This window comes from Prionailurus viverrinus, chromosome B1 (genome assembly GCF_022837055.1).
Source record: "Prionailurus viverrinus isolate Anna chromosome B1, UM_Priviv_1.0, whole genome shotgun sequence".
NCBI classification, from domain to species: domain Eukaryota; kingdom Metazoa; phylum Chordata; class Mammalia; order Carnivora; family Felidae; genus Prionailurus; species Prionailurus viverrinus.
In genome coordinates, this window is record NC_062564.1 from 126,430,356 (window position 1) to 126,457,949 (window position 27,594).

The following is a 27,594-nucleotide window of genomic DNA, read 5'->3' on the forward strand; positions in this document are numbered from 1 at the left end:
AAGTTCAGTATAATCGGTCCCCAATCAAACTCTCTAGCCTTCTTCTAATAGTTTCTCTTCCACCACGTGTCCTAGACACTGGGAAAATTTGACTTTTCCTCTTAAGCTATGTTCAGTGAGACACCAGTGTCTTATAAGTGCTATTTGGGAAAACAAAAACAAATAAACAACAACCACAACAACACCCAACAAAAACTATGTGGTCAAATACGTTAGGAAACACTACAGTAATTATATCCCCTTTTTGGAGAAAAGTATAAAGTGTATTTTCCTATAAAAGTCCCCGGAAAGCTCTACAGTGGCAAACTTTTTTTAACCTCATCATATTTGGCAACTGAACTGCTTTTCACAGAACCTCTGTTAAAATATCATGAGCCCTTAATGTCATACCAGGACTTGATTTAGGACATGCTGCTCTTACATTTTCAGAGGGAAACAAGATGGGGTTTAAGTTGTATTAAATGAATGTAAACACTCTCTCCTTTACATTTTGATGTCTTAGAATCATAGAAACTTTAAGTTGTGAGACTATGGCAGCCATTTAAACCCAAAGCCATTATTGGCTTGCTCTTTATTAAATTGACTATAATCAATTTTCTGTTAATCTTGACTCAGTGGTCCTACTTAAGTCATGTGGAACTTTAGAAACACGTCTGGTCACTTTCTGGCTTCTTAGTAATAATGTTAGATACTTGAAAGGGACAGTTATGTTTCCCTTTCTCAAGCTACCTCTCCTCTTCCATCTGAACATTATGAGCCCAAGAGTAAGCTCCATGAAATCAAGGATTATGTCCATCTTTTTCGTTATTCTACTTCCATCCTTAACTTGGCATTGGTACTTAGTAGGTGATCAGTAAGTATGTGTGTATGAATTAATGACCTTTACCCCATCCTCTCCCCTATCCTACTTCTGTCAAAATCCTACTCATGCTTAAAGAAGTATCCCAAATGCAATATTGTGATGAATCCTTCTGTAAAACCCATGTCCTATGTAACATGTCTACGTTTCTCTTATTTGTACTTCTGATTTTATTATACTCATAAGTGTGGGTTGTGTATGTATAGTAGGTTAAACCATTAGAGATTATCAATATTCAATCATTTTTGAGGTAAAAAATGTCCATTTCTTATAATACAATGCTATGTTACTTATTAAAGAGTTATATATATAAGATATAAACATGTGTTTCATATACACATATAGTGATGTATGTATAAAAACACATGTAATAATACATATGTACATAATATACATATGTAACTGTGTAGTTGTGCATATATATCTATATCTGTCTCTTCAATTAGATTGGAATGATATGGTATGGCCTCTGTTTTGTAAAGTTCTGTCTGTTCTGAATTTTATAACACAAGGCACTAAGCACAGGAGATAATAAAAGTTTGTTTTGTGGAATTATAGGTATTCATCCTACGAAATTTGAGTACCTGTTCTGAATTTTATAACACAAGGCACTAAGCACAGGAGAGAATAAAAGTTTGTTTTGTGGAATTATAGGTATTCATCCTTTGAAATTTGAGTACCTGAAATTTAGTGAGACATACTGATGATGTTTTTATTTGAGAAATTTCATGAATAGGTGATTTGGGGAATTGATAAGATAGCATAATCTTCTGTAAGGAGAGTTATTTTACATATTAAGTATACACACCATACCAATTATTTTTCTCTATGTAAAATAACTTATTAACAGAGTGAACATTTTCAAAATGAAGTTACATGGCCTTTGTTTAAATTTTAGTAAATGGTGAATAAAATTTGGAAGCTCTACTTGAACTTCATTCCATAATTTTCTATTAAGTCAGTGGGAGTACTGCCTTAGCAAGAATAGAGCCTTATATCTGTAATATATTTGTCTGCCAATGAAGATAAATGATTCTGGAAAATAAACCAATTATTTATTTGATTTCCTTCCCAGAGGTACTCATTTCAGTACCGGAAACTAGCAACGTTTTTTTTTTCCATTGTTAGGCTGGCCTCAAAATAAAAATAGAAAATTGGTAAGGATCCATGTAGTACACAAAGGCTTTTCCACGGAGTCAGTCTGATACCCTGGCAAGAGACCTCAGTCATCCTGAAATATATATTTTTCCTTACTCTTCATTTGTTAGTGCTCACAGTTGATTCATCCTTATTTCACATTGACTTTAAGTCTTTAAACACCTGAGTTAACATGGCCCACATAATCCCGGCTGCAATTACAAATACATGCTTGGGTCAGAGTTCCAGAATATAGATTCTAGTTGTTGCTTCCACTCCATTCTAGCATGAAGATGAGTCTCAGCTGCCTGAATGATTCAGGCTCTCTCACTGTAGAGAAACCTGGGTTTTGTTTCCATTCTTTTCCTAACTTACGAACAGAAGAGAGGGCTTGAAAAATTTCAGACTACCTATTTAGGTTCCTTTTGTGTCTCATTTACTGTTTTTGTGAAGTTCTTAATGTTTGTTCATTTTAGCCAATTCCAATATTTGCATGTATTGATATTGTAGACCCTTCACATACTTCAGACACCCTGGCTTCATGCGGAACTATGTAATTTTAATTTAATTCTGTCCCACAGGGAACATTTTTCTTATTTGAGTTACATACTGTATACAAAATTTTAATAGCATGTATTTATTGAACAGATATGGCCCCAAACATGATTGCAAAGTAAGAGGCAAGAGCACATTACGTCTTTCAGTGCATTTTTAGTGAGCTATCATTTCATTAGAGGGAAACAGAAATTTTCTAAAATCATATACAGCAAGAGTTTTTAAAGCAACGAACACAAAAGAATTCTCCTCTGCCAGTTAATGCTTAGGGCAAGGTTACTTGTGATGCATTACTCCTTTGTCCTCCCACAGCTGAAATGAAAGCGTTGATTAATACAATTTAATGAAGAATGTGTGTGTGTGTGTGTGTGTGTGTGTGTGTGTGTATACATGTAGACATGCATGTATATACATATGTATTTATGTGTGTGTTTGTGTCTGTGTATTTACCCCACTTTAGAAAAAAAACTAAATCAAATGCTACCCATCTCCAAGCCCACAAAGAGGCTACAATAAGAAGCAGGAGTCCAAGGACCATTCTTCATCTAGATTACTTGCTACCCAATCAGGGCATTTCAGGAGTAAAAGTAGTGATTCTGTTGCTATAGCAATTTTGCCATGTGCCCAGCAACAATGCATGCGCTGTGGCTTTGAGTTTTCATATGCTCACTTCAAAGTGAGAAGAGCACAAGTGTTAAAACCTGAAGTATATTTTTAATCTCACCTTTGGCTATAATATGTGAGGTGTTTAAGGAGAGTCTCTTATGCTTTATTTTTTCAGGAAGAAACTTACTGAACAGAGTATTGGATCGTTACATGAAATGAATTAGGCATCCTGTTTAAGGAAGTTTAAGAAACAATTTCAGCTTAGAAGAGAGGGTTAGCTTCTAAAAAGCATGGCTTTCGCTCAAAATTAAAATACACTTTTTTGGTGTTGGTACCTACTGCGCTAATATAAATAAACCTCGCTGATAATTATGGGATGATGACCCAGGTTGTTGTCCTTTTTATTCTGTGATGTCACACATTGTAATCTCTTGTATTTGAATCTCTGTATCATTAAATCTTACTATCTAATATTAGCTCCAAAATTAGCTCAAAATTCTGATACTGTTTTTTTTCTCTCCTCACCCCAGCATATTTTTTTGGCATCTTCAAAGACACAAGAGAAAACTTTTTAATTAAAAAATGCCACAACCAAGGAAGAATCGAATGCTAAAACTTGAGGGTAGAGGGCTTTCCTCACTATGAACCCTTTAGTCTTCTCTCCCAGTTGTCATCAATCCAGAGTTATCCCTGTTGAAATACTCTTTCCAGTTCCTCCAAAAAGCAACATTTGGAGATACAAAATCAGCATGTATAGCATGAAAGCTACAATTAGCAAAATATCAGGGTCTGGCAAAAAAGCAAACACAGCCCATAGGAAGTATAATATCTAGCAATGAAAAACAATTCATGTTAGGGAAGCCTTGGACTAGTTGCTAATTTCATCAAGGGTTTAACTTGATTTTAAAAATCTGCTTTGGGAGAAATCTCCAAGAACATGAAGGCAAGCGCAACAAGGAAAAATTAGGATGCTAGTTGTGGACCCTGGGTGCATTTGACAATCTCCAGGGGGGGGATTTTTGAAAACATGTATGTCCTGGCCCCACCTCCCAGAGAACGATTTAATTGGGAGCAGGGCATAGCTTATTCTTTGTTCACTAATTTTAAGCTCTGTAGAAATGCTAATGTACATCCTGGTTGAAATGGGGCAAGAGGAGACACTACTGTGAATGCACAGCATAGAGGAGGTATAGAGACACATGTTTTGTTCCAAATCCATGCCCCAGATACTTTTCTTGGTGCTGTGAGTAGAGACACAACTAAGACCTGATGCACTTGAAGAGATCACAGTCTGAAAGGGGCAAAAGGGATGAGGAAAAAGAGAGAGAATAAAGGGTATGCTTTACCATTTGCTGGGGTTCTCCTCTCATCACAAGAATAAATTCATGAAACCCCTTGGTAGTTCCATGGTATAGAGTTACACGGTAGAGAGCCCCTGCTTTCTGCAATATCCTTTCGCCTGTCTCTGCCTATTAAACTTCTCAGACTGAGGGATTGCAGCCTCCTGAGGGAAGAGGGGGGGAACTCTAGGCTTGAGTGAATTAAAATTTAGCTGGAAAAACCCAGGGGAATGTTCTGTACAAGGCAATTCCAGGAATGGCAGGGAATGAATGGCATGCCTCTTTTTATAGCTACAGTCTTGATGATCCTAGACAATGATGCCCTCTGTATGAAGTGACGTTAGTGACCAAAAGTCTACCTCCCCACACCCGCTCTGTGGGGCATTTGTGAAACCAGAAAAACACTGCGTGGCAGACAGCTTTTCCTCACCTTTTTGCTCTGTCTGATCTTGAGTTCATTCTTTGAATGTAGACAGTAAATGCCCTTAGTCACTGTGTTAGTTTCCTAGGGCTGCCACAATAAATTAGCACAAAATTTGCGGCTTAAAACAACAGAAATGTATTCTCTCAGTTTTGGAGGCTAGAAGTCTGAAATGCTGCAGAGCAGCGCCCCCTCTGGTCACTAGAGAAAGGTCTGTTCTTTGTCTCCCAGCTTCTGGTGGCTGCCAGGCATTCCTGGGCTTGTGGCAGCATCACTCCAGTCTCTGCCTCCTTCCTCACATCACCTCCCATTCTGTGTCTCTCTTCTCTGTGTGTCCACTTATTACTGGAACTGGGACCCACCTGGGGTAATTTAGGATCTCGAGATCCTTAATTTAATTGCATCTGCAAAGACTCTTAGCCTAGTAAGGTAATATTCACCTTTGCTAGGGATTCAGATGAGGGCATATCTTTTGGCAGGGGGTGGGGCTACAGTTCAAAAGCACAATGAAGCTTAACAGACATCTCACCGAGAACTGCAAATAAGCATATGTCATTAGGGACATATATGAGACACCACTCTGCCCCTATAAGGAGGGTCAAAATCCAGAACAATGACAACAGCAAACGTTGACAAGGATGTGGAGCAACAGGAACTCTCATTCATTGTCAGTCAGAATAGAAAATAATACAGCCACTTGGAAGACATTTTGACATTTTTAAATCAAAACTAAACATACTCTTTCCGCATGATACAGCCATCAGAGCTTGATATTTACCCAGAAAAGTTGAAAACCTATGTCCACACAAAAACACAGATATTTATAGCAGTCCAAGATGTCCTTTAGTAGGTGAGTGGGTGAGCAAACTGGTACATCCAGACAATGGAATATGATTCAGTACTTTAAAGAAATGAGCTATCATGGCATGAAAAACTATGGAGGAAACTTAAAGTGCATATTACTAAGTGAAAGAAGCCAATCTGAAAGGCTATATACTGTATGGTTCCAACTATATGACATTATGGAAAAGGCAGAACTATGGAGGTGGTAAAAAGATCAGTGGTTGCCTCCCAGGTATGGGGAGACAGGGACAAGTAGATGGATAGTAGAGGATTTGTAGGATAGTGAAACTACTCTGGATAGCACTATCAAGGTGGATACATCATTACCTTTGTCCAAATCCATAGAATGTACAATATCAAGAGTGAACCTGAATGTAAACTATGGATTTGGGGTGACAATCGCATGTCAGTGGAGGCTCATCAGTTATGTACCACCCTGGTGGAGGATGTTACTAACAAGGGAGGCTATGCTTGTGTGGAAGCAGATTGTATAGGAGAAATAGGCACCTTCTTCTCACTTTTCCTAGGAACCTAAAACTGTTCTAAAAATAGTTGATTAAATACCATGAAAAGAAAAGGGTCGTGATGATAGAGACAGCAAATGGGGGTGATGGGAGCTGAAAGTGATGACATTTACCTGGCTGTTTCCCCTCGTTTGGCCAGTATTTCTGAGTTAACTAGAAATGTAACAGGCAACAGAAGCATTCCCTGGTTGTTCTTTCCCGGATTTCTGCAGCTTCCCCCAATCTGTTGTGTTGTACTGCGGGCCAGATACAGGAAACGCAGCGCACAGCTAGGCTCCTGCTTTTCACTCCTTTTCCTCATGCCATAGCATCCTTCCAACCCCCGCACTCCAACAGTTCACCCTGTCTCGTGGAGACCTGAACATTCTCATCGCCACATTTTTCATGAAAATTCTTTTCCCTGCACAGTTGCCAAAACCACATGAAAATAGACAATACAATCACAAGAATTTCACCTGATCATTTCCTCTGTGCGCGCGCGCGTGCACACACACACACACACACACACACACACACACACACACACTTTTGCTTGGCCTAGCAACACAATGGGGATGTAAACATGTTGTTAATGCAGTCGCTCTCAGTTGGCTTCCCAGATGGCTTAAGTTCAATAGATTTTTCCCCCTGATTTCCTCAGCTTCTCCTAGCTGGTGCTAAACAGCCATTATGCCTTTTCCTGCACATTGAGATTCATCTGCAGCTACTAAACTGCTTCCAAAGTGCTTCAATTTTGCATGAGTGCTAAGCTGGGGACTGGGAGACATTACCCAGTGCTGAAGGCCCAGATCATTAGAAAGAGCATGTAAATCCTCTGAACCAGAAATAAAAAGTGCAGAGATTTCCTTTGTAAAGTCCCAACTGCAGCTTTATGTAAAGCATGAACCTTTGGCAAGATTTTATGTGGTCCCTTTTTCCTCCTAAATTTTGTTTTTGCTTTTTTTTTCTTTACTTGGGCATATGTGTTCTATTTTTTTCAAGCAGAGACAATTATTTAATAGTCAGGAAGATGTGAGATCATAGCCATAAGCTATCATTATTTCTCTTCTTAGGACACCAGATCTCTCTTCACTTTTAATAGGGAAGGCACTTCAAAGTATTGCTGAAGGATCACCCACATAATAGATTTTAAAAACAAATTTGAAACCTGCTGAGTAGCAAGATGCTTTGAGGAAGGATGGGTTGACATTTATAAGGTATGTGCAGGGGACATAAATCTGTATTATTTGAGTAAGTATAGATGTAGGATGTGTAGACATGCTGGATTGTGGAGAGAGGTTGGGATGGAATCCGAAGGGGATTGTAAAAAGTATTAATGAGAAAGAAGCGATTGTATTCTTCTCATTTGTCAAGAGATACTTCCCCATACATTTTTACCGAAAAGTCTTGTTTGTATGTGTCAAGGTGGACATATTTTTTATCTGTACTTGATCTGTATTTCCATCGCTGCTGTCCTCCCATGCTGCCTGTCATACCATCTTGCCGTAAATTGAAAGCGTGCCTGTGGTCACCTGGAGAGGTACCTTCAAGGGGATGACACTTGTAGGGCTGGAACTCTGAGCAGCCCGCCGTTCTGCACACTGTGGGGCTGGGCCTGCGTCCCAAGCCCATGGAGATGTGATAAAAAGCACTTACGATGAAAAGGTTGACTCCCTATCCTCATTTGGTATTTCCTTTGCAGTGGAATTTTTTGAACAGTTATGACAACATTTTTTTGGTCTGTAGTGTATCCATTTAGTAAGAGTTAACCAGGCTCCTTTTACATGATTGCCTATAATTATTTCTCTTTTTCCATATATTTATGTAATAGGTCAGGCTATTCTTTGTAGGATTCTGAGAGCAAAAAAAAATGTGCATTTATGATCAGATACAGCAATTCATTATTTATTTCTAAACACATTTTCAAGGACATTTATTAGCCACTGATTTATTCGACACTGAATATGCAAGTGGGATCTGACAGAAATGTGACTAAATGGGCTTATAATAGAGTATGAAGTAAAAGCATTCTAACTTGTAGGTGAAAAGAAAATACTAGATGAAAGATATGCATATAAACATGCACAGTGAATTTAGGTGTATGCGTATACTATCTATATAACATATGCATTTTATGCTGAAACCCAATTTTGTTTGTCAGCATGTTGTATGTATCTTTCAGAGTGGATAGTCCTATCTATTAATTTCCCTTTACTAAAAACATGACTAATCATGAAAATGTCATCATCTTTATTAGTGTTAGTGTCATCACAAAACATTATTTACTATGATTCCACACCTCACGACACTGAACTGTACATATTAAATAGCTAAATTTCATGTTCTCCCGTGAAGATTGTTTATCCACTAGGGTGTGTATCCTTTGAAGGAAATCATTTATAAAAGAAGGGAAGGGGAATTAAACTTTGCCTGAAGATATGAAAAGATACATGACTGAAGTTCTTTGTTCAGTTGGCAGTGTTAATGCAGTTACATAAATATCTCAGTGAATTGGAGCTCATGGTAGGAAACAATTATTTTTTCTTCTTCCTTTTTCTCTGTGATGCTGGTACAGAATGGACATGAATACATTACAAGTTACACACAATATTCAGAATCAGGTGCCACTCTCCTGTTCAAGTTTAAGTTTTTCTATCTCTTATGAAAACATCAAAATAAGATTGCCTGTAAAGAAATGATACTGGTAATTAAACATTATAACCTAGTATTTCACACCAATTTGTTCAACATTATGTTGGAAGTGATATTTTGAAAACGATTGCAAGCGTGCCATCCTGAAAATAATATTTTTGTTACATGCTAAGCAAATTGCTCTGGTTTATAGCATTTTGAGCATAATATTAAAATCACACATTCAGATATTTGAAAACTCTCAGAATTAATAGAAGTTCTTCTCTGTATATCCAACAAGATGTTGCCAAATTAAAAAAAAATTTTTTTTAATAATTTGGAGCTAAGCACTGAATCTTGGTTTAAAAAAAAAAAGACCCAAAGCATTGTGGGATTAGTATTTTTGGCATCCATTTATCTAGTAGTCATTTAGAAAAACCCACTGTGGGGGTGTCTGGGTGGCTCAGTCAGTTAAGCATCTGACTTTGGCTCAGGTCATGATCTCATGGTCCATGAGTTCAAGCCCCGCGTCGAACTCTCTGCTGACAGCTTGGAGCCTGGAGCCTGCTTCAGATTCTGTGTCTCCCTCACTCTCTGCCCCTCCCCCGCTCATGCTCTGTCTCTCTCTGTCTCAAAAACAAATAAATATTAAAAAATTTTTTAATTAAAAAAAAAAAGAAAAACCCGCTGTGTGCCAAGCATATTATTCATAGTCTGTATCATTTAAGGCTGTATCATGTAAGCTGCAGTAACAGACCCTACCAAAGATAGAATAGTTCAAAAGCAATAGAATGGTACATTTGTTTACCTACCAGGAAGGTATCCTTGCTTGTAGGGCAGCTCTGTTCCCTTTGGTCAGTTCTGGACCCAGACTCCTCTCCTCTTGTGGTTCTGTTGTGCTCTCTGGCCTCATGTTCTTCAGTAACCAGCCAGCAGGGAGGGAAAGCCAGCAGGGAGGAGACCCACAAGCTTCTTCACCAGTTTGGCCAAGAAAAGGTACATGTATCTTCCACTCACATTCCATTGACCAGAATTGCTTTTGTGGCCCCTTCTAAGACTTTAAAGTTTAAGAAAATGAGAAATTTAATGCCCTACCCAAAGTTACTCATAATGGTAGCCACGCCAGGCCTCAAAACTGTTTTTCTTCCTTTTGGTATAATCTATTTTTTTCTACATTGAGCTCCCTCTGTCAGTACAGACTTTCATACCACAGAAAACAATTTTTTAAATTTCACTTGACTTGATAATTACTGATATTTCAGTCTGATTGTGATTTCCTAAAAACTCAGCACCTTGTTTTTCCTATTGAAGTAGCTTTGTCAATTATAATGTAGTGAGACTTCTAATACTACCATCCCGTTCTCCTGTCCTTCCTGGACATAGGGGAACACTACAAGTCCCAGCATCCTTGTGGGTCCGCAGAGCCACGTGATTACTTCTGGCCAATGGTCTATGAGGGAAAGTTATGTTGCCCCTGCTGAGCCAAGGTATTTAAGTGCAGGTGGGTGTTCTCTGTGCTCTATTCTTGTGGCTCAGTAGCCATGATTGAGAGGATATAGATTCAACATAGGTGCAGGCTGGACCATTAAGAAAAGTTCATGTAGGAGAGCAGCCCTGGAGGCTGTTGTGATGGAAAAGTGGACTTATTTTGTAAAGCCTCTGACATGAGGAGAGTTATTTAGTACAAAGAGTAGCATAAATTATTCTAGCTTCGGAAATCTTGTTAGTTAGCTCGCATTAAGGGTAAACTCTGCAAAGAGCTTCACATGTATCACCTCATTTAATCCTTATAAGAACCCATTGAATTAGGAATTTTAATTCCTATTTTCCTGTTGAGGAAAATGACATTTAGTGAGGTAAAAGAATTTTCCCAAGGTCATACATCTAGTTATTTGAGAAAACAGAATTTGAACCATATCTTTCTCTAACGGTTATCTCTCACTTAACTTAATTGCCAAGGATTAATTAAAAATAAGCTTTGAGGGGAGGCACCTGAGTGGCTCAGTTAGTTAAGCGTCTGACTTTGGCTCAGGTCATGATCTCATGGTTCATGGGTTTGAGCTCCTCGTCAGGCTCTCTGCTGACAGCTCAGAGCCTGAAGCCTGCTTTGGATTCTGTGCCTCCCTATCTGCCCCTCTCCTGTTCACACTCTGTATCTCTCTTTCAAAATCAAATAAACATTAAAAATAAACAAATAAGCTTTTATTGTCAAATCTGGATCAATATTGTTTTCTGGAATTCTACCTATAAGCTTATCAAAAACTAAGCATATGTAACTTGGACTCAACAAAAAAAACAAGGAGACATTCTGTATTTAAAAAAAAGGAAAAAAAATTAAGTGTATTATACTTGGTTTCATTGTTTTTATTAAATCATGTCTCCTTTTGGAATGATAATAGGATGATTTGAAAAAGGATCTTAGAATATATAGAAATATTTTGAAAATATCTGAACACAGTTATTTCTTAGTTCTTATATAAAGTTAAAATTGAAAATTGGTATTTCAGTGGCAGTTCATTCAAATACCTACTCCTTGAAAATATGAAATGCTAATATTTTTCATTTCTACTTGGAATTTCACAAGTTAAACTTTCTTGTTGTAAATTAATGAGTCACTCTTGCATATTTGAGTTCCTTAAAAGACAAAGAAAAAATATTTTCACTGGTACTTGACCTGTGTTTACTCAGTTATTATAAATAATTTTGAAGAACCTAAAAACCATTATTAAAACTCTGCTCCTCCCACTCCATTCTCAGTGTGACTGCCAACCCTGTTCAAAGTTTAATTCAAAGTTGTGTCTGATGATGTCTTTCCGGCTAGGGAAGGAGGTACAAGTGCCATCATGACTGAAAGTTCCTTTTCTCTAAAATATATTTGGAGAGGTGCCTGGGTGGCTCTGTCAGTTAAGCATCCGACTTCGTCTCAGGTCATGATTTCACGGTCTGTGAGTTCGAGCCCTACATTGGACTCTGTGCTGATATCTCAGAGCCTGGAGCCTGCTTCAGATTCTGTGTCTCCCTCTCTCTCTGCCCCTCCCTCCCCTGAAAAATAAATGAAAAAATTTAAAAAAATATTTTGATATAATCATATATCTTTTAAATAAGTATGTAATAGTGTCCTAGGGAAAATCTTCTTTTGTTTATTCAGTAAATACTCATTGTATGCTCACAATGTGAGGCTGAATATTATTCTATGCCACAGGGACAGCATGTAACAGACACAAATCTCTACTCTGATAGAATTCATGTTCTGGTTGGTAAGTGAAGAAAGACCTAGAAGGTGTGATTGCACTCATCAATTTTAAATCTTCACTAAAATGTAAAAGTTTGCTTATTCTGCCCCAAATTAGTTCGTGCTAACCTACCTGGTAATTTCCATTCAGTTGCTTAATGTCCCTGTCTCACTTGCATAATGCACTATGGATATAAGGAATTTATAACAGATGAGCCAAGCAAGCATTCTGGTTACCGAAATAAGTAGACTTTTCCACTCATCTTACCAGGATAACTTTACTTTATCTACACTTTAATATAGTGGGAAGCCTAGAGGATTGGTAAAATCCTGGGTTACTTGGCTAAAAGACAAGAAACTTAAAGGCAAATCGCCAGAATTCCTTCCTGCTGTTCAAACTTCATTTCTAAATATCAGAGCCAGATCTGTATTGCCCTCGGTGATTGGTGTCCCCACCTAGACCTGACTGTCCCAAATCTGCTGAAAAGTTCCAAAACTAGCCGTGTCTTTCTCATTTGGGTGTGTGCCTAATATAATTTCCCATCATAGTACTCCTCCCCTCCCTGAATCTATGTTAGTACCTCCAATGGTAATTTTGTGAATAAAATATAGTGTCAAAATAATTGTTATTTTTATACTACATGCATATAATTTAACAGATTTGAATTACTTTTATAGCTGTTATTCCATTTCTTTTCTCAACAAGCTAACAAGACAAAACAGTTATCTTGTTTTATAAGTTGAGAAACCAAGGCCTGATGAATTTAGGACTTTCCAAAAGTCAAAGAGTAAATATCGAACAAGAATTTATTTTCTTAATCCAAGTGAATTACTAGGTTGTTGTATGTTAGGTGAATATTTGTCTAATCTCCCGGTTGTAACATTAATTATCCTGGATGAGTTGAATTTTTTTTAATGATCCTTTCTAGTTTGGTTTAAAGGTTTCCTTAAGAACATGAAATATATCAGGGTGCCTGGGTGACTCAGTCGGTTAAGTGTCCAACTTCGGCTTAGGTCGTGGTCTCACAGCTCATGATTTCGAGCCCTGCATCAGGCACTATGCTGACAGTTCAGAACCAGGAGCCTACTTCAGATTCCGTGTCTCCGTCTCTCTCTGCACCTCTCCCACTCATGCTCTGTCTCTCTTTCTCTGTCTCTCAAAAATAAATAAAGGTTAACAAAATTTTTAAAGAGTATGAAATATATTGCTTTTAAGACAAGTGAACAGCTGTCCTCAGTATACTGTGTGTGAACTGTTATAAATGGCAATCTATCCAGAGGTGATTGATCTCAATGTTTGCTTCTAAATCACATGAGATAAGTACAAAATGAAAGCCCAACAGTATGAGTAATTATTATTTTGGATATATATGCTAGTTTCCATCGTCAGACAGTGTTTTCAGAGGCTCACCAAGAATATTCCTTTTAAGCTCTTAAGATTAAGGACTTGATGTAATATCACAGATCTAAGAACAATTTTTGTAATCATAATTAAAATTAAAATGATTAAAATTCCATTAAAAGTAAATCAGATTAGTCTTGTTTACTAGTCGAGACAGATTATTTTTCCTTAAAGCATATGTCACTTGAATAAACATCATTTTACCAATTTACCATTTTTACAGGTTCCCCACTCCATAGAATAAACTTCTCCAGCTGCCAATCAAGGCTCTCCATGAATTTCTCTTCTATCTAATCCCATGGCCTTATTTCTTTAGTTGGTTTCTGTAAACTCTTCTCCCCTGTAGTGCTCCATGCTTTTTCATCTGTGCCCTTTGGCTTTGTGCTATTCTATCCTCCTGAAGTGTCTTTGATTTTTCTCTAAGTCTTTAAACCCAATCCATGCTTCAGCATCAAACTCAAATATTCCACTTCCCCATGTTTACCCTGATCTCTCCATGTGAAACTATTTCACTATAGCTTTATTTAGGGGGTTTTCAGAATTTTCCAAATAGTAGATTACTTTTATTCAATAAATAAATATATGGAAAGTGCCAAACTATGTTGAAAGACATGACGATATGGGGCTCTGTGTTTATGTTGACTGTAGGGTTATATGGTTTAATAAATTTGGAGGAAGTGGTGGCAGTCCAAATTAAACATACTTTTTTATGGCAGAACTTCTGACCAATGCCTTTAATATGCTGATTACCATTTTGAGTTTCTAAGAGGAAGACATAGTAAACAGAAATCCCCAAACTTATTTGACCAAAGAACCCTTTTTTGAGACACAATTTGGGGAATGTTGGTATAGTGCAAGGAACAGGAACATTGGATTCAGATAAATAAATAATGGGTCTAAATCTGATTTTGGTAATCATTGACTGCATGAAAAATTGTTTAAATTCTGACCTCTGCTCTTTACCTGTATTATAATAATACCCATTCCCAAGGATTATTATGCAGATTAACCAAGACACATGGTAGATGCCCAATAAAATGTAGCTACTTTTACTTTTCTGAGTTACAATTAAATTTACATGTGATTTATGTATAAGACATTTATTCATTTAACGTACATTAACTGGACAAATATGTGTGCCAGTTAATGTGCGGATCCATATGCAATGCATATGACAGGGTCACTGTATTCAGTGAACTCCCATTTGTTTCCTGCATTAGACAGTAAACTAATCAGAAAGGATCCATAAACAGTTCATCTCGATGGCTATGTTGGAAATGACAGTGCATAAAATAGGGGCTCAAGAACTGTCTCCACAATGAATTGTGAAGGACAGAGACCGTATCTGCCTTCTTTACCACTGTGTCCGCAGCATGCAGAATGCACGCAGCACTCTTCCCCACCCTTATGGACAAGATTTTTTTTTAATTGTGGTAAAATTACTTCCATTGAAATTACTGGGTGTGCCTGGGTGGCTCACTCAGTTAAATGTCCAACTCTTGGTTTTGGCTCAAATTATAATCTCACAGTTTGTGAGTTCAAGCCCTGTGTGGGGCTCTGACAGTGTGGAGCCTGTTGGGATTCTCTCTCTCTCCTTCTCTCTCTGCCCCTCTACTGCTTGCAGTCTCTCCCTCTCTTTCTCTCTCTCCCCCCCCTCTCAAAATAAACTTAAAAAACTGTTTTTAGTTGAGAAAAAAAGAAATTACTAATGTTTTGCATGAAATAAAAATAAAAAGTAATGCATGTAGTTATGATTTAATTATTAAGAATTATATCTTAAAGAAAAATGTTGGAATATACATTCAAATACATATGTAATAAGTTTCATGTTTCACAAAAAATATTTAGAAGAGTAATGTATCTGCTATCTCAATGGAATGTGCTCTGTGTTCTCCCAAATTAAATTGCTGTCATATTTTTACAAAATTGATTCTTTTTACACTACAGAACATTGACATACAAGGTAGAAGTTAAATTTTAGGGGCGTCGGGGTGGTTCAGTTGTTTGAGCGTCCGACTTCAGCTCAGGTCATGATCTCATGGTTTGTGGGTTCGAGCCCCGCGTCAGGCTCTGTGCTGACAGCTCAGAGCCTGGAGACTGCTTCAGATTCTGTATCTCCCTCTCTCTTTGCCCCTCCCCTACTTGTGCTCTGTCTCTCTCTGTCTCTCAAAAATAAATAAATGTAAAAAAAAAAATTAAAAAAGAAAAAAAAAGAGAAAACTTTTCAGCTCCCATTTTGGTCTCAGAAAGACTTCTTGGAAGAGACATTCAACAGGTTTTTTTTATCACCAAATTAAGAATAGGAATTAAATGATCGGGCAGAACTAGTAGAATTAATCCATCAATTTATTACCACTCAGTATGTAAGAAAAAGCATTTTGCATACCCCCACTCCAATTACCATTAATACTCACAGCTCTAAGTTTGATGGTGGTTGGAAAGTCCAATCAAAAATAGGAGGACTGCTTCTCCTGTAACATCTAAAACCTGACACTTCGGCAAAGGAAAGGGAAAGCAGTGCTAATGTTGTCAGAGGAAGTACCATTTACAACTATTTTAATATCATCTTGCAGTTAACATCTCAAATTTTAAGGTAAGCTGCATTTATCCATGGTTGTCACATAGCTTTCTAAAAGCACCGTAAATCTCCCCACTCCAGACACACCATCCAATAAATATTTTCTTCTCAGTTCTAGACAAAACCAAAACATAGCAAAACAAAACACAGGTCCTCTGGACACGGAATGCCAAACAGAACCAAGTAACTAGAAATTATCATGTAAAAAGGAAGTCAAGTCAATGACCTAGGTATGAAATGCTTCCAAACAAATCCCTTGAACCATTCAGTCCCAGTCATGTTATTCTTTGACTTGTAAATTCATCTTGACCACAAAGATAATAAATGTAACTTTAACAAAATTATAATAAATCTAATATACCAGTAAGTTGTAATTTCCATTTATACAAAGTAATTTTAGTTAATTAGATGGACTGTTTATATATTAAATATTATATTAAAAAATCCAAGGAACACATTTCAGACAAAAGTTGATGAATTATGTGTTTACAGTGTCTTCTTTTCCTGATGAAGTTTAAAGACTGTCAGATGACTTCATGTAGCATAAAACTATGTCCTGGTAGTAAAGGTCTGCCTTTCAAGTTATTATATTTTGATTATTTTAGTGAGAATTACAAGCTGATGAAATAATTGTCAGGGTTTTTTGTTGTTGTGTTTGTTTGTTTTTTTGTTTTTGGTTTTGGTTTTGGTGTGACATCCTTTTAAATAATGCTGGTATTTTGTGTGATTTAATTTGTATTAAGACATCTAGAACAGATATGTATCTTAGTTTAGATCATATTAGTGAAAACTAATAGGATTAAGCTCTGGGAGAAAGCATGAAAAAGAGACCACACTAATTCAATAAAGTGTTGTAATATATCCCAGATCATCCCTACCTGTAACTTCATGCGTTTCCCACCACTCTCTGTCCTGTGAATGTACTATAATGAGATTTGGTAGAGTGACCTCTGCAGCTCTTCTCCCAACAGGGAGAGTGTGGAGGAAGCCGAATTGCCAGGTCTATGCAACATGATGTCTCAAATCTTCCCTTTGCTGTATGAAAGAAAAAGTAATTGAGAAGAGTGAGAAATACAACTCGGGTATACATAACACCTAAGTCTAATGTGGGGTTAGGATGCTTTTTAAGTGAAACATACATGAGGTATCAGAAGGCAAGGATTTGATGGCCACATTTTATTTTATTTGTTGGTTTGTTTTGTGTGAAACAACTTCTTTATTTCAATTTTATGTTTACAAAAAGACAGGATAAGGAGTGGGGAGGCAGGAATAATGGTTGGTCACCTCCAGAGATAAAAGGAAGAGGCCTCTTATAGTCAACAAAAATGGATGAGACTGTTCATCCATGCCATTATTAGTAACAGCAATGGCCAAAAAGAAGTCCAAGCAGGGATCAAAGGCTTCTGTTAACAAGGTCAGTCTGTTTTGGGAGAGTCAGATGGTCTGTCCAGTCCATATCCATGAGGAAGAGAAAGCCCAAGTCAGTTTATTGAGGCCTCAGCTCTGGGTGGGATGGGGCCCATTTCTCTGGGAAGAACTGGGCCACTGACTCCAGGGAATATAGGGACCATGAGATATACACCAGGGAAAACCCCTATGAACTACAGGGGCCCACTGCAGGTAGGGTGTGGGGAAACTTGGGCATAAGTGGCTTGGAATCATCTTCAAAGGAAAATCCTGTCTGGGTAGGTGAGGGGACATCTGAATAGAAATAGTTTCAGAGGAACTGATCAGATTGTGATGACCACATCTTAAAAAATCTTTTGAGATGATGCATGATTTTGGAGTATCACCTAATAAATGCGATAAATGAACAGCAGGCTGCTGGAGATACTGGAGATAAAAAAGTATTAAATAACATACTTCTTGACAACAGTGGACTTTTAATGTTTGTTGACAGTACTACAGATTATACTTCTGGGGGAATATAGATACTGTTTTAAATAATTATACAACAGGATTTGTCATGCATTTGTGCTCACTTTATAATAATAATCTCTAGAAAAACACTATTTGTGCTGCCTGACCACTATTATAAAATTAAAATTATGCTAAAGATAAAGGATACATATAATTTACCAGATTTTATTGCATATGCATGTATAGCCTCACAAAGATCCAATAAGAGGGTTGCATTTGCATCTGGATTTCTAAAATCATTTGAAATTCCCTATTAGCAAGTGCATATTCATATTCATTATAAGACTTCTTGATATAGCATGCTAATTACTTGCCTGCACTCTAGCTCCCATGCCATAATAAATCCTCTTATAAAAGCAGATCACTGCAAACTTCAAACAGCATGCATCCTTGAGATGCCACTATTAAAGGAAGAATGCTGATGGAAAATCTTTGATCTTATCAGACGTGATGGAAAATACACATTTGTATTTGAGTAAATCTGTAGAAGGAAGCATTCCACCCCCATCCTTAAGTAACCTGAAACCAATTTCAAGTTCCCAAATGCTCTTCAAAGCAACCCGCCTTGGAAGTGATGCTGATGGCATTACAAATTTCAAGGCAGCTTGCTTTTTCCATCTCAAGACTTCAAGCAGATTTCAAATTTTACTTTCAAAGAGAAAGTATATTACCTACTTTTTAGCCAAACCACTAGCCTCTGGGCCGACGAGCAGAATGTCGTAGGTAAAGAACTTACCTATGGTAATGAAAGATGGTACATTACCAAGTAACTCAGAACTTGAATAATGCAGTTGATTGTAGGGAATTCTAAGCTGGAAGTGTTTAGAGGCTTCCTGCTTCAGTTCTTGTTCTAGTGTGGTTGACCAAAAGTTAGAATGTAAACTCTGGGCATGTGGCAGGACAAGTATACCCAACAAATTAATCCACCTCCTCCTGAATGGGGCGTCTATCAAGCTGAAGACAAAAATCGGTGTGTGTTTGACTCCTGCACCCACAGGGAGCCTGAGCCACACAATTCAGAACATTCATACTATGAATAATCCCTGTAGCAGGAGGGTCGGTCTGTGGCTTCTTAAAAGGCCTCAGATTTGTGGTCAGCAGAAACATCCATGAGCCTATTTGGGCTGAAGGATACAGTGGCCCTAGTGAAGTTCCCCTAGCATTTAATTAGGTTTCCTGTAATTGCTTTAAGTAAAAGGAGGGGGACTAAAGCCTGATGTTATCATCTTGGGACACAAAATATTTGTATGTGGTTTTAATATCCTGAGCCCATTTGTTGCTGCCCTGCATTTTGGAAAGAGCCGTTATAGTTCTGAGGAAATACACACTACAGGTTTACCAGCCCTTTGGTGACTGTAAATTTACTGCAACAGCTTTTAAAGGAAGAGTTTTCTTTCCAGTAACTGAATTTCTGCATGAAGAGAGAAGGTATAAACAAGTAAAACAGGCAAAAGTATTAAATGCCAGAGAGTGGAATAAAAAAGAAGGGTGGGGCAGGGGTGAGGGGGAAAGCTGTGTGCCATCCTTCCATGAACTCCTAGATATCAGAAAATGAGAATAATAATTGCAGTAAGACAGGAAATGAGAGGGCCTAAGCAGAGACTAGGAAAGAGGAAAGGAAGTAGCATTATTCGTTAATAAGTTGGGATTTATGCTGTGGAGATTGTTCTATTATTTAGACATTGACTAAAATAACATACCGATCTTTTCATAGAGGAGTGAGGGACTTAGATATGCCAGTTTCTTGAAAATTCTTTTTAAACTGACCACTGTGGGGGTGCCTGGGTGGCTCAGTCAGTTAAGCATTCGACTTCGGCCAGGTCATGATCTCATGATTTGTGAATTCAAGCCCCATGTTAGGCTCTGTGCTGACAGCTCAGAGCCTGGAGCCTGCTTCAGATCCTGTGTCTCCTTCTCTCTGCCTCTCACCCACTGATTCTCTCTCTCTCTCTCTCTCTCTCTCTCTCTCAAAAAATGAATAAACATTAAAAAATTTTTTAAACTGATCACTGTATAAGCATAAAGGATACTAATTTCCAAGACTTTCAACAATAACTTTAAATATATTTAATACATTTTTGGCCACAGAGTTGCCCCTTCAGGATCTTGCCCTGCCTTGGCTTATAAAATTCACTTTCCTGGGCTTCATTTCAGTTCAGGGGCTCTTGAGTGGATCTAAGGACTTAGTTGTTTCTATGACTCAAGTCCCTGCAGTTCCTGATAGAAAATATTGCTTATTTCCCTAGTGGAACAGCATCCATTTATATTGAGTGTTCCTTATTTTTCCTGAGGGCTTTGACCCATTTGAGCATGGTCTCGGTTTTAGGACAAGTTCTGGAATACTCTTGTACTCTTCATGTCACCTATACCAAGAAGTCATGAAATAGTTTAATAAATCATAACTTTTAGAAACTAAAAATTCCTAATATTCATATGTTTCATATTCATAACGTAGTCATATAAATGTGGATGTGTGTATATATACACAAATATACACATATATATGTGTGCATATATATTTATATTTACATTCTCATCTGATTACATCATCTGCATGCTTAACACACTTTGATGCTGTCCATGACTTTCAGAAAGAAATCCCAAATTCTGAACATGGAGTGCAGCTGTGGTTCTCAAACTGTAGCATGCATCAGAATTCTTGGAGTGCTTGTTAAACCAAAATTGCTGGGCTCAACTCTCAAAGTCTCATACTCAATTTGAGTCTGGAGTGGGACCCAAGAATTTGACTTCCAACAAGTTCCCAGGTGATGCTGATGAAACTGTTCCAGGGCTACACTTTGAGAACCACTGGTCTACAAGAATATATATTAACTGATCTTTTTCTTCTCCCTAGCTTCATCTCATGCCACCATCTCTGTGTCTGGTGCTCAGTTGTCTTCTCCTGGGTTCTCAATCTCCTCATTCTCTTTCCTGCGTCTTCCTGTATCTTCTGACCCTCTCCTTAGATAATTTAACCAAGTTAACTCATGTTGGATCCTTCGTACTAAGTTGAGTTCACTTGTTATTCACTCTCATTTTCACTATACTTCTTGTTTGCAGCATTGAACACAGTTGTAATTAAATAATAAATTGTATAATCTGTAGTTAATATGTACCCTCTGCACAATAATATAGGTTCATTGAGGGTAAGGACTATCTTACTCATCAGAGATTCACAAGTGCCTAGGGCAATACCTTTTCCATAATTGATATTAAATATTTGTGCAATGAATGAATGAATGAATGCATGAATAGAAAGTACAAAGAAATATATTTAATCTTTCTTACTGTGCTTATACTTAACCCAGTCAAATTCTTCTAGTCCCTCAGGATGCCCCTGCCAATACTCTCCATAGGTACCTCATACGGAAAGTGTGTGCAGGCAAACTGGCAATTGTCCACGTACATTGATCAGATGATCCTTCTTGCTCAGTGCAAAGAAGCACATTGCAGAATGACTCTAAGAAATAGGCTTAGGTACATTAAGATAAATACTCCTAAAATGATAATCTCAGATTCTTAGTTCATTTTTTGTTATTTAGGATGATATAATGCTGTAAAATAAAATCCAATTATTTGAGCATTTTAGCTGGAAGCCACTTTCAGAGGATTTTGGTTACATTACAATTATAGAGAAACATTTGGGCTTTCAAAATATTGTGCATGAGAACTTTAAAGTCACACATTCTTTGGATAAAATAGCAGGGATTTGTTAACTTAAGGTTGGTATTTTTTAAAGAAAACAGTGTGCCTTAATAGCTAAAATGCAACTATTAAAATAACTTAGTTTTAAATAATCGCCACATATTTATAAAGTACTAGCTTATATTATAATAAAACCTGGCATATATATTTTTATATGTACATTTATGATTATAGTTTTAGGTCATTCTCATGTCATGTGAAGAGTTAGGGGAAGATTTAGTTACTGTAAAACTATACAAGGTGTTGTAAAACTGTATATAGCTTTTTGGTACCAGACGATATTATAATAAAATGTGATATGTGTTTATATATATTTGTGACTTATATACTTATGATTATAGTTTTAGGTTAATTTCTGTCATTTCATGTGAAGAGTTAGGAAGATTTAGTTATTGTAAGGTTATGTACAGCACACAGATATCTTTCCACAACCTATATAATTTGGTTACCATCCTTAGGAGATGTGAAATTCAAGTTCATGTTTGAATAAACCAAGGAAGATAACTCAGTGGAGGGTGAATGTTTGTCAGGCTATTTGAGAAAAGGTGTAATTTTGTGTAGTGATAGGTCTGTTCGACTTTCATCTTCTGATGAAAGCAGATTTGAAATAGCAAATAAGAAAATGAAAAAGTTGAGAGTCCAATAACTGGGGCCAGAGGAAAAATCACAGGTGGACAGTGACGGTACCTGGTGTGTTGATCTATGGCATCAAGACGGATCACTCGGGGGAAATACACGGTGTGATGGTTTGAGTTTTGTTAGTACCAGTCTTTTCCTGACTTCAATCTTCCTTTCTCTTGGCAGGTCTCATTGTCCGGGAAGTGAGCATTGAAATTTCGCGCCAGCAAGTGGAAGAACTCTTTGGGCCGGAAGATTACTGGTGCCAGTGTGTGGCCTGGAGCTCGGCGGGCACCACAAAGAGCAGGAAGGCCTATGTGCGCATCGCATGTGAGTCATGGCACACGGGCCACAAGGGTTTCAGAAACCAGTGGAAGGTGGAAAAATGTAGACCGTAACTGCTCTAAATTCAAAGAACCGTAGTCAAAACTCCCAGATTTCTGCATTTGAGCTACACTTTCCCCTTAAGTCCCCAGGGTACCATTTTGTTGTGGTTGTTGTTGTTTCAAGATGCTTTTAGTTTGTCTTTAGGGATGTGAAAGAATTAGTGGTACTTTCAAAAGATTCTGAATTTTCTTTTTGAATCTAGTAATAATTAGGCTACAGGAAAACCAAACTGTATTCCTTTAATAAGTTTATTCTGCCAGTGTGTTAAGACAATGTTGATTAGTTTTGTTATTGGAAATAGAAATGACCCATACAAAGCTTCTCTATTCATTTTTGGAGCCATTCTAGTGCATCAAAACACAGCACTATTTTCCAAACTGTGTTAGATTCTAGAGTATTCATGTTTAGGGAGAGTTAGGAAGTGCCTCACAAAAAAGCGTTCCATAATCAAATAAATGTGGAAAATAGTTTTTTGGGGGCCAAGTTAAATAGGTTTATTCATTGCAAAATTCTTGGATTTTTAAATATGCTAATACATAGTATACCTAAGAAAAAGATGTAGCCTGCAGCTGTTTTTTGCAGGCCCCTCTTCTCAAGGAGTGCTATTCACATCTTGAGCAGCAATGAATGCTGCTTTAATCTGTCTTAAGGTTCCATACTGAGAAGTTTTCTCAAGTATGAGACCACTGAAATCCATGTCAATTATATGATCTGAACTCTTTTGAATGTCTGCATTTGACTAAATTCTGTTTTGTGGTGGATGTCAGTATCACCCCCCAACACGTCACTGAGTCCCAATAGTCTTGGCTCTGAGGGTTCTCCCAGTTCCATACCTGCCTCTTCCCTTCCCTCCTACTTGATCTAGATCCCAACCATTGCAAACACGCCCCAGCCAGTCTCAAAGGCTCCACTTATTTCCCTTTTCTAGACCATCCTCCATATTACCACAGTGCAGTCTTCCTGAAACTCAGGTCTCTGCCCAGATCACTTCCCTCCCTGCTAAAATGTTACAGTAGCTTGGAGATAAAGGAAAAATTCCTTACCACTAATGCCATATGCTGTCGTCCGAGTCTGCTAGGGCTGGCATACAAAGTACCACAGCCTGGGTGCCTTAACCAGCCGAAATCTTCTTCTCACAGTTCTGGAAGCTACAGGTCTGAGATCAAGGTGCCAGCAATGCTGTCTCCTCCGAAAGCTTCTCTCCTGGGCTCGTGGATGCTTGTCTCCACATGTTTGCACTGTCTTCCCTCTGCAACTGTCCTGGCCCGCATTTCTCTTCCTATAAAGACAGGAGTCATTTTGGATTAAAGCTACCCTAAAGGCCTCATTGTAACTTCATCACCTCTTTAAAGGCCTTATCTGCAAATAAAGTCACATTCTGGAGTCCTGAGGGTTAGGACGTCAACATGTGAACAGTTCGGCCCCTGACAACTATATTTCATGGTTTATATATGCAACCTGTATTTTCAGTGTCAACCACAAAGAATGTTTCCATTTTAGTCACAGTACATTTGAAATACTTTGATTTCCATGCTTTCCAGCTACTGTTCACAGTGAAGGGTTTCATCCTTCTCTTACTTCCCTTCATTTTTGTAAACATTCATTTATTTAACAATATTTAGTAAGCTTTTACTCTGTTCTTGGGACAGTTGTACCTATTGGGTATGGAGCCAAAAGCAAACATGTAATGATTCCTGCCCTCATGGAGTTTTACTTTCGGGTAAACAAGGGCGAACTCTAAATAAAGCAAATACTAATCAGGCACAGAGCAGATGTTAAGTGCTACAGAGAAAAGTAGGGGCGCCTGGGTGGGCTAAGCACCTGACTTCAGTTCAGGTCATGATCTTACAGTTTGTGGGTTTGAGCCCCGTATCAGGCTCTGTGCTGACAGCTCAGAGTCTGGAGCCTGCTTCAGATTCTGTGTCTTCCTGACTCTGTTCCTCCCCCACCATATGCTCTATATATCAAAAATAAATAAACATTAAAAAAATTGTTTTAAATAGTAAAGCAGGAAAGGGGGGTATATTGTGCTCAGGGAGGGTAGTCATGGAATTCCTCTGGAAGAAGCTGACAGTTGAAAAAACCTGAAGGGGGAGGGGAAGGGGAGTTAGGCAGAGGGAGCCGCAAGTGTCACAAATACAAATACCCTGGGGCAGGAGTGTGCTGGTTATCCTAGGCAGATGGCCCAGGACACTGTAGGTGTAACATCTTTGGTTCTTATTTTGAGAAGAGAACTTTAGAATGTTTTCAGCAGAGGAATTCATGATTTGACTTCCATGTCAGCAGAATCATGACTTGTGCTTAGAATAATAGATGAAGAGTAGAAGCACAAAGACCAGTTATGAGGCTGTGTCTATGAGGGACGGTAAGCTTGCATAGATAAGCAGCAGTGAAAGTGGCATAACCTGGATCCTAGATACAATAGTCTCCCTTCCCCAGGGTGGGGGGAGGGGGGAGGGGGAGAGATGTGTTCCAAGAACCTCAGTACATACCTGAAACCGCAGATAGTACCAAACCCTATACATGCTATGTTTTTTCTATGTATACCTATGAGAAAGTTTAATTTATAAACTAGGCATAGTAAGAGATTAACAACAATAAGTAAAGAAAAAAGAGAAAAATTATAAGGGTGCCTGGGTGGCTCAGTCGGTTAAGTGTCCGACTCTTGATTTTGGCTCAAGTCATTATCTCACAGTTCATGAGTTCAAGCCCCACGTTGGATTCTGTACTGACAGTATGGAACCTGCTTGGGATACTCTCTTTCCCTCTCTCTATGCCCCTCCTCCACTCACACTGTCTCTCTCAAAATAAATCAACATTTTTTAAAAAAGAAAAATGATAACAATATACTATGAGAAAAGTTATGAGCATGCACTGTCTCTCAAAATATCTCATTGTGCTGTCCTCCTCCTTCTTGTGACGATGTGAGGTGATAAATGCCTGCGTCAGGAGATGAACAGCACAGGTGTCGTGATGTGTATTAGTCTACTGTCAGCCTTCTCATGATAAGTCAGAAAAGGGAACAACTGCTCCTCGACTGCAGTTGACAGTGGGTAACTTAAACCTCAGAAACCAGAATGGTGGACAGGGAGGACTATTTTACATTTAAAGGCAGAGGTAATAGCTTTTGTTGAAAGATTGGATGTGAGATGTGAGAGAAAGAGAGGAAAGAATGATTCAAGAGATGTTTGAAGAGTTTGTTTCAAACGTCCTCATGAACTCTATCCTGTCTCCTGGGTCTCCAGAGAGACAGGCATCCCTTTCTCTTAAACCTTCAGAACACTTTGCCCATTCTCTTAACACAAGGCTTGTCTCAATTAAATTATATTCACTGGTTGGAATGTCTGTGTTTCATGCCAGCAAGTTCTTTGAGATAAATTCTGCTTAATTCAGTTTTGCTTAACTTTATATCTTTTGTGCTTAGCCTAATGCCTAGAACATCATAGATGTTTAATAAATTTTGTTGAATTAAAACTGTTAATAAAAATCTCCTGGTGAAGTTTATTAAAATGCTATACATTAATCTTTCCTCTCTGAGCATATCTATGGAGATTTTCCTCTGTCTTTTGTGGATTCTCTGTGAAGTAGATTCTGGGATAGGGACATGCACACAGAAAGGGTGTTAAAGAGTACTCTTTGAGACAATACTGGTGGAGATATGTGGGCAGTAGGATTGAGCAGAAGGGGGACTTGAGCTTCAGGACAAAGGATGGCCCCATAGGGAGCTCTGGAGCTCAAATGGCCCTTTAGAGTTGCCCCACCGTGAGATATAGGGGGTCAGTGAGGCTTTATTCCTCCACATAGACTAGTCCATGGATGTGGGCCCCTACCCAATTGTGTGTCCTGGGTCAAGTCAGCTTTGAGCAGCTGAGGGCGACACTCCCAATGGATGGGATCAGTCCTAAAAAGGGGTCTCAGTGGCATACCCCATATCCACTGCAATCATCTGCCACAAATCTTGAATACTTTATTAATCATGAAGAAAAAAAGGTAGTTTCAAACATTTTTAAAGGAAATAAGAAACTAATTGTTTTGGTCAAATATTTAAATGAATTCGAAGTTAGCTTCTAGGGACAGCTGGGTGACTCAGTCGGTTGAGTGTCCCACTTTGGCTCAGGTCCTGATCTTGTAGTTCGTGAGTTCGAGCCCTACATCAGGCTCACTGCTGTCAGCTTGTCAGCACAGAGCCCTCTTCAGATCCCCATCTCTCCACCCAACCCCACTTGCACTTTCCCCAAAATAAATAAATATATATAAAAGAAACCCAACAAAGTTAGCTTCTAATTACAATCAAAAGCAACACAATGATATGACTGTATCTTTATCTTTCATTGCTATGTGTTCATTAATATCAGTTACAATAAATATTTAAAATTGCCAATTTATATTCCATATTAAATTGGCTTGGCTAGAAGCTGAAGTTTAAGGACTGCATAGTTCCAAGTGATGAATATCTTGTGCCAATTTCATATATATATACAAATATATATACGTCATGTCATAGTACACGATACATGTATATGTCGTATGTATATATATATATATTATTACACGCACACAATCTATATGTATGTCCCTATTCTCCACATAAATATTAAATATCTGTAAGAACCCCATCTTACTTTGCAACATATTATACAAACTTCACTAAATATAATTTGACATTTTCAAATAATAACCAAACAAACTGTTCTAGTAAGAGGTTAATTTTCCCATAACACCTTTTCATCTTCATGCAATAAGACTGAAGAGCAGTTTGCCTGTACTTCCATATTTTACTGAATTCATATGTGTGTGGCCGAGGACGACCATCCAACATGTAAAGATTTATTCATGTAGATTTTTATGACGCTAAAA

The 27,594-nt window shown here is 38.0% G+C and overlaps 1 protein-coding gene across 2 annotated transcripts in view; it reads left to right on the forward strand.

Moving 5' to 3' along the window:
- The window catches only part of UNC5C (unc-5 netrin receptor C), a 351,607-nt gene that overhangs the window by 208,772 nt on the left and 115,241 nt on the right, over nt 1-27,594 (forward strand). For both annotated transcript variants that reach the window (XM_047856492.1, XM_047856493.1), the window contains exon 3: nt 22,537-22,680. In XM_047856492.1, coding sequence (XP_047712448.1) covers nt 22,537-22,680 — 144 coding nt within the window. The remainder of the gene's footprint in view (nt 1-22,536; nt 22,681-27,594) is intronic.